Source organism: Lactuca serriola, chromosome 4, assembly GCF_051521515.1.
Source record: "Lactuca serriola cultivar US96UC23 chromosome 4, Lser_US96UC23_V15, whole genome shotgun sequence".
In the NCBI taxonomy this organism is placed as follows: domain Eukaryota; kingdom Viridiplantae; phylum Streptophyta; class Magnoliopsida; order Asterales; family Asteraceae; genus Lactuca; species Lactuca serriola.
The window spans coordinates 187,789,328-187,796,384 of record NC_136411.1 but is presented as its reverse complement, the minus strand read 5'-3'; the positions used below and the strand labels follow the sequence as shown (position 1 = coordinate 187,796,384).

The 7,057-nt window shown below is 30.7% G+C and overlaps 1 protein-coding gene across 1 annotated transcript; it reads left to right on the top strand.

The window, feature by feature from the left end:
• The first annotated feature begins 322 nt into the window (after positions 1–322).
• Positions 323–6,838, top strand: NTT1 (nucleotide transporter 1). Its single transcript, XM_079040579.1, has 5 exons — positions 323–1,373; positions 3,850–4,104; positions 4,200–4,343; positions 5,532–5,879; positions 6,316–6,838. Exons 1-5 carry the CDS (start codon positions 621–623, stop codon positions 6,637–6,639), a joined length of 1,824 nt encoding a protein of 607 aa, XP_078896705.1. The 5' UTR covers positions 323–620; the 3' UTR covers positions 6,640–6,838.
• Positions 6,839–7,057: the final 219 nt, after the last annotated feature.

The window sequence follows — 7,057 nt, the reverse complement described above, 5'->3', positions numbered from 1 at the left end:
ACTCAAAAATTAAACTAAAAGTACATATTGGTATAAAACAAATGGACCAAAATTATAATTTGCTTTTAAAATAATGGATTTAGTTATAATTAAAAATATACCAAATTAAAAATTAAAAATAAATAAATAAATGAAAAGGAGGGACCGGTAAACCAACTTCGATGCTATTTCTGAGGATCGAGTTTCACTACGCAAACTCCCACAATTCCACAAATATCAAGGACAATTAAGTCATTTTACTTTACCCAAACTTCTGGGCCCAATCTTCCAATCACATGATTCTTTGCGCTTTTGAGATTCTTTTCTGATTTTCATTTTCTTTCTTAAACTGTTTTTTCAGGACAAAATACAAAGTTCTCAATTCTCATAGCTAGATTTGCAACAATTCAATATTTTCCACCTCCTTTTTCTTCATAAGTCCATTTTTATTTCAGGAGTTTTTCCTTCTTTTACGTTAAACCTTCTTCCGAAAGCACCTTATGGTCCTTATCATCTTCCCCACCCTTCCTCTCTTTGATGCCATTTTTTTATGCCATTTTAGATTTTTATCTTCGAGGTTCTTAAATTCGACACTCTAAAGAACATATTTTGAGTTCATCAGAGAGAGAAAGGTGTAGGAAATGGAAGCACTCATACAAACAAAAGGCCTTCTATCCCTCCCTTCAAATCCCAAATCCAAATCCCTCTTCAATCGACCACAACAGGGTCTCCGACAACGATTCAATCTTTCAAATTCTTTAAAACCCAAATCCCCAAATGGGTTTTCTCTAAATCTCAATACTTTTACAAAATTCAACGCCTTTGTAACAATTACCCCCCAAAACAGCAGAACTTTTCATGTCTGCAAGGCTTCCGCCGCCGCCCTCCCCGGCGGCGATGACGTGGAATCGCCGAAGTTTATGGGTGTCGAAGTTTTGACCCTGAAAAAGATCGTGCCTTTAGGGTTAATGTTCTTCTGTATACTTTTTAATTACACAATTCTTAGGGACACCAAAGATGTTTTAGTAGTAACAGCCCAGGGTTCAAGTGCTGAAATCATTCCCTTTTTGAAAACTTGGGTTAATTTGCCTATGGCGATTGGGTTTATGCTGTTATACACAAAATTGTCTAACGTGTTGTCAAAGAAGGCTCTTTTTTACACTGTGATTCTTCCTTTTATTGCTTTCTTTGGGGCTTTTGGGTTTGTTTTTTATCCTCTCAGTGGCTATTTTCATCCAACAGCTCTTGCTGATCGACTTCTTGAATTCTTGGGTCCTCGGTTTCTTGGACCTCTTGCGATTCTGAGGATATGGAGCTTCTGTTTGTTTTATGTCATGGCGGAGCTATGGGGGAGTGTGGTGGTTTCCGTTCTCTTCTGGGGTTTCGCTAATCAGGTAATTTGCTTATTCATCAAATCTTGTTCATTTCCAATTTATTATATCGTTTTTCTGGTTGTTGGATTGCATAAGGTTACCCGCCTTTTTTAGTATAACTTTGGTAAAGGTTTTTTTTTTTTTTTTTTTTTTTTTTTTTTGTTTAAGAACTTGGTTCAATTCCTTTTTATATATTTATGCCTTTTTTTTTAATAATTTTGTTTTTAAATGTTTTATAAACGTAATTTCTTTTAATATTTTTTGTTTTGTTAAAATAAGTAGGGGTTAAAAGTTGTATCAAATGCATATTTATATAAAAAACTAATTTCGTAAAAACGAATTTATAAAAGGCTAAGATGTAAAAACGTTATAAAAGAGTAATTTTGTAAGGAAAAAATAAAGTGAAAAACATGTAGAAGTAAAGTTGTACAAAAACTTGGACGGACTTTTAAAATTGTTTGAAAAAAATTCATAATAGAAATTAAATCTATGACCAATATTGTAAAAAAACAAGGAGGGTAATGTGTAAAACATGTTATAGTAGGTCATATTGACCCATTAGGACAATATTCATGATTGAATATCTTTTGATATAATAAGATGTGTATACTTGTATTTTACTAACATTTCGAATATTTCGTTTATCTTATACGATGTTAATCCATTTTTGTATGATTGTGTAAGTTTCGGTGAAAACGATAATTTATTTTCAGTATATCATATTATGTTTAGAATTAAAAAGAATATTTCAACTTTCGAGTATATTTTTCTAATATCGTTATATTTATTTTTTTATATAGATTTGAATTTTTGTTATAATAGTTTATAAATTATATTATTAGACAACCGTAACAAAATTAATTTTTAGCTAATAACAAAAATACCAAATTAGGATTGTATCAACAAAAGGACTACTAATTTCACATATAAGGCAAGATAGCCATCTAATTTGCAATTTGGATTTTGCAAATTATGAGATAACTTCATCAATGCTTTCACCCAAAAAAAAAAAAAAAAAAGAATTGTGATTTTATTTTTGCAAAAAGCACCATATTTTGCGTAGACACAAAAAAAGCAAACTGAACTTTTCTTTTTGTGGTGGAGACCGGTTATAGGAAAGTAATTTTGCAGTTTGTATATGAAAACTTAAAAAATAATAGTTATTTGGAAGATTTTGTATGTCATTGTTAAACATCAAAATATCATATTTATACAACCAAAAATCTAATTCATATTTACTCTAAAATAAAATTCAAAATATCATACTTACAAAAAAAACATTACATTTTACAATAAATTTGAATATTTAGTTCTAGTAATGAACTATTATATCTTTCATAAATTCTCCAACATTCATTGATTGATTGAACTTCAAAATCTCATCTAAGAGGAAGTTGACTAGATGATTTTTGGAACTAAACCAAAAGTGTTCAATGTATTTGTGAACCATCTCAAAACAATCTAAGTAATTGACATCTTTAAATCCTACTCAAAAGTAATGACCTAAATATCCATTGAATCCAATCTTTTTCAAATCAATTCTTAAAATTGATCACTTATCAAACTCTTAACTGATTCAATAACAATTCACTTTCAAACCCACTTTACAATTTTCTCCCTCATACCAAAAACCTTAGCAGAATCATTGACATTATATGCATACATCTCAAACAAAGAAGAACCATCATTCTTTTTCCAAAAATCACTTCAACCAACTTTCTTTTATATGGAGGTTTGAAGTTGAACTGAAAATTTTATGAATAGGGTATAATAGTAAATTGATAAATATAATGATTTAAAAATATTATTTTTTTTAATAAAAAATAGGATTTAGACAAATATGATATTTTGATGTTTGTGAAGGGTAAATATAATATTTTGATGTTCAACACGGACATATATATGAAATTCTTCCTAGCTATTTTATGTTCTATCAAATATGATATATAGTCATTTTGTTACATATTTAATTTCAAATTAATTATTAATTTATTATAATATGTTATTGTATCTTAAATTATTTAAAAAATATTAAATTTATAAAAATTCAAAAAATAATCATTAAAAAAATAATATATATCATAAATTAAGATGAGTTTAATTCATAATATAATATCATTGATAACAAATATCACAATTAAATATGATTATACATTTAAATAAACATAACATACTAACATTGAAACTTAGGCCTTGTTTGGTAAAAATAAACTAACATGTAAGCTATTTTTTGTAATTTGTTGTTTTGTTACACCACAAAAATAGCTTATTTTAGCTTATAAACTAACTTTTGATAAACTACTTGTAAGTTTACGGGACTTTTTCATAAATATTCCAAAAATGACCTTAATTTTATATTGCAATCTAACTTCAACAAGATTGATGCTTATTTTAACTTATAAACTAACTTTTGATAAACTACTTGGAGATGTTCATGGTTATCATTTTTGAGCTTTATGCCATTTTTTACACTCAAAGTAAACTTGTGAAAACGCAGATAACTACAGTAGAAGAAGCCAAGAAATTCTATCCACTATTTGGGCTCGGAGCAAATGTGGCTCTAATTTTCTCCGGTCGCACAGTTAAATACTTCTCGAACATGAGAAAACACTTGGGTCCAGGAGTCGATGGGTGGGCAATTTCCTTGAAATATATGATGAGCATCGTCGTGCTTATGGGGTTTGCAATTTGTGGCCTTTATTGGTGGGTTAATACTTATGTTCCACTTCCTACACGTAGCAAGAAGAAAAAGGTAACGAAAAGGGTTAATTAATTTTATTTTAGTTTTTAATGAATCATGAAAACGAACACCCGTTAATTAATTTGCTTGATTTTGTATTTTTGCAGGAAAAACCGAACATGACAACAATGGAGAGTTTGAAGTTCTTGGCGTCTTCACCTTACATTAGGGATCTTGCGACGTTGGTTGTAGCATATGGTATAAGCATTAATCTTGTTGAAGTTACATGGAAATCCAAGCTCAAAGCTCAGGTATATATATTTAAAAGATTTAATCACAAAAATCACCAAACATGGAATGATATATCACAAAGTTACCAAAAAGCATTTGGTGCCTTTATTTTTCTAAAGTTTTCTAAAAAAATAGAAAATTTCATTTTTTCAAATTGTATGTAAATTGAAAAACTGGTTTTTACTGATTTCCATAGTTTTCATTTTCTAAAATATAAACCTTACAACACACCCACTCTTCGTTACACCCTCAACCTAACATCCATATCCACCTCTACCCTACCCTACCCTACCCCATCCCACCCCACACCCACCTCTACCTTACCCTACCCCACCCCACCTCTATCCTACCCCACCTCACACCAGCTTTACCCTACCCCACACCTACACCTACACCTACCCTATCGTAAGAGATGTTTGCAATCTTAATATCATTATAGTAATAAAAATTGTCTTATTTGAAAATGTTTTTTTTTATGTTTACTTTTAATTATACTTTAAAGTTTATGTTGATTAATATTGTTTAATATTGTAATATTTGGAAAAACAAAAAAGACAAAAAATATACAACTAAACACGTTTTCTAATTTTTTGAAATGGAAAATGAAAACTCCACTAGTTTCAATCAAAAGTTATTTCTAAATTCTTTTATTGAAAATTGAAAATGAAAATTCAGCTCCATTTTTTGAAAATGATTTCTAGGAAAATAAAATTAATTTTCCACAACCAAAATTTTTCAATATTTTTTTTCTTGAAATAAAAAAGAATTCATGAAACTAGCAAACTTAAGTATTTATTTGGAATGTTAATAAAATTAGGTTCACGTTTGCTTTCATGTTCATGTAGCAATATTGTTTCCCCAGTTGTTTATAGAATTTAAAAGAAACACACTTATGCGGAAAAAAAAATCTTCGAATTTGACTTTATATTTCCACGAAATAACATTATTTTCTTGAAAATTGATGTCACTTATGCTAAATATGACGTTAGGAAAAACAATTTCACGAATTAACAAACACTTTCTTCGCGATGGTTATTTGGTGGTAAATGTTGTAAAAAAAACCCGACCATTTTATTTTTGTGATATGGCGTTCTCATGTTTGGTAATTTTTGTGATCAACTCTATTTAGAATCATTAAAACAGTTTATTAGAAGAGACTATTTGTTATAAATGTGGCATCATTCGTTTAATTTGTTCTGATCTTTCAGTTTCCTAGTCCGAATGAATACTCTTCTTTCATGGGTGATTTCTCAACTGCAACTGGAATAACAACGTTCACAATGATGCTATTAAGTCAATGGATTTTCAACAAATATGGATGGGGTGTTGCAGCCAAAATCACGCCTACAGTTTTGCTGCTAACTGGGATTGGATTCTTTTCTTTGATTTTGTTTGGTGATCCACTTGGACCAGGTCTTATGAAGTTTGGAATCACTCCGCTTTTAGCAGCTGTCTACGTGGGTGCCATGCAAAACATATTTAGCAAAAGCGCCAAATATAGTCTCTTTGATCCATGCAAAGAAATGGCCTATATTCCTTTGGATGAAGACACCAAGGTTCGATATTTACCTTCCTAGTGCTATTTATGATGGTTATACTGAAAAGGGTATTTACGTCTTTTTACATAGACAAGCTCTAGAGAGATTGAGAACTAGTCTCTCTCCCACCTTATTGTGTACGACAATGTCCCATTGACAATCGTACCATTTCTAATTAATGCATGCTAAATGGAGTACAACTGGACTAGAAAACTTTTTAGAACTATATATTTACGACGATGAGGATGAAAAAGGGTATTTACGTTATTTTCACATATGAAAGATTGAGATTGTCCCCTTGTGTATAACAATGGGATACACTGTCCCATTGATATCATTCCTTGTTCAATTTCATATGTCATATGTCCTCGGTCTTGGTTCTAGTTTAATTCATGTGAAACACACTACAACTTGTTATGCCATGTACTAACAACTCTTGGAATTTTTGTGCCAGGTTAAAGGTAAGGCGGCGATTGATGTGGTGTGTAATCCATTAGGGAAATCTGGGGGTGCATTGATCCAACAATTCATGATTTTGACTTTTGGATCACTTGCAAACTCGACCCCATATCTTGGTGGGATACTACTATTGATTGTTTTAGCATGGTTAGGGGCAGCAAAGTCATTAGACACACAATTCACTGCTTTGAGACGAGAGGAAGAGATTGAGAAAGAGATGGAGAGGAGTGCGGTTAAAATCCCGGTGGTGTCTTCGAATGAGGATGAAAATAAATCTCTCGACAGTTCACCAGAAACATCATTTCCTCGTGAATCGTGATGAATGAAAAAGGTGTTAGGATTATCAATATGGGGGGGTGGGGGGGGGGGGTATAGCATTTGATTTTTGATTGATATGATGTTTGTTTTAGTATTGTTCATCTAAATCAACGTAGAAACAACATTGGTTTCATGGAATTTGATGTTACGCTATTGTTTTTGTTATTTTTAGATATAGATTGCTTAACAGTTAAGATCGACCGGTCATTAATTTGAAATATAATTTAGAATAAATTACTAAAATTGTCTCTATGGTTTGATCCAAATTGTGTCTTTGGTCCCTTTTTTTTTTCCACTGAGACCGTCCTCATTGTATGATTTTATTGCATTTTTGTCTATATCCGACATGAAAAAGACTATATTTCCCTCTCTAATTTATATTTTTACTTATTTTTATTATTAGTTTTATATTTCTTAAT

Excerpts from the sequence above, each read along its gene's own strand:
- NTT1 (XM_079040579.1), top strand. The coding sequence starts at position 621 with ATGGAAGCACTCATACAAACAAAAGGCCTTCTATCCCTCCCTTCAAAT. Across the intron at positions 1,374-3,849 it reads TCTGGGGTTTCGCTAATCAG|ATAACTACAGTAGAAGAAGC; the intron begins GTAATTTGCTTA and ends GTGAAAACGCAG. Across the intron at positions 5,880-6,315 it reads CTTTGGATGAAGACACCAAG|GTTAAAGGTAAGGCGGCGAT; the intron begins GTTCGATATTTA and ends TTTTTGTGCCAG.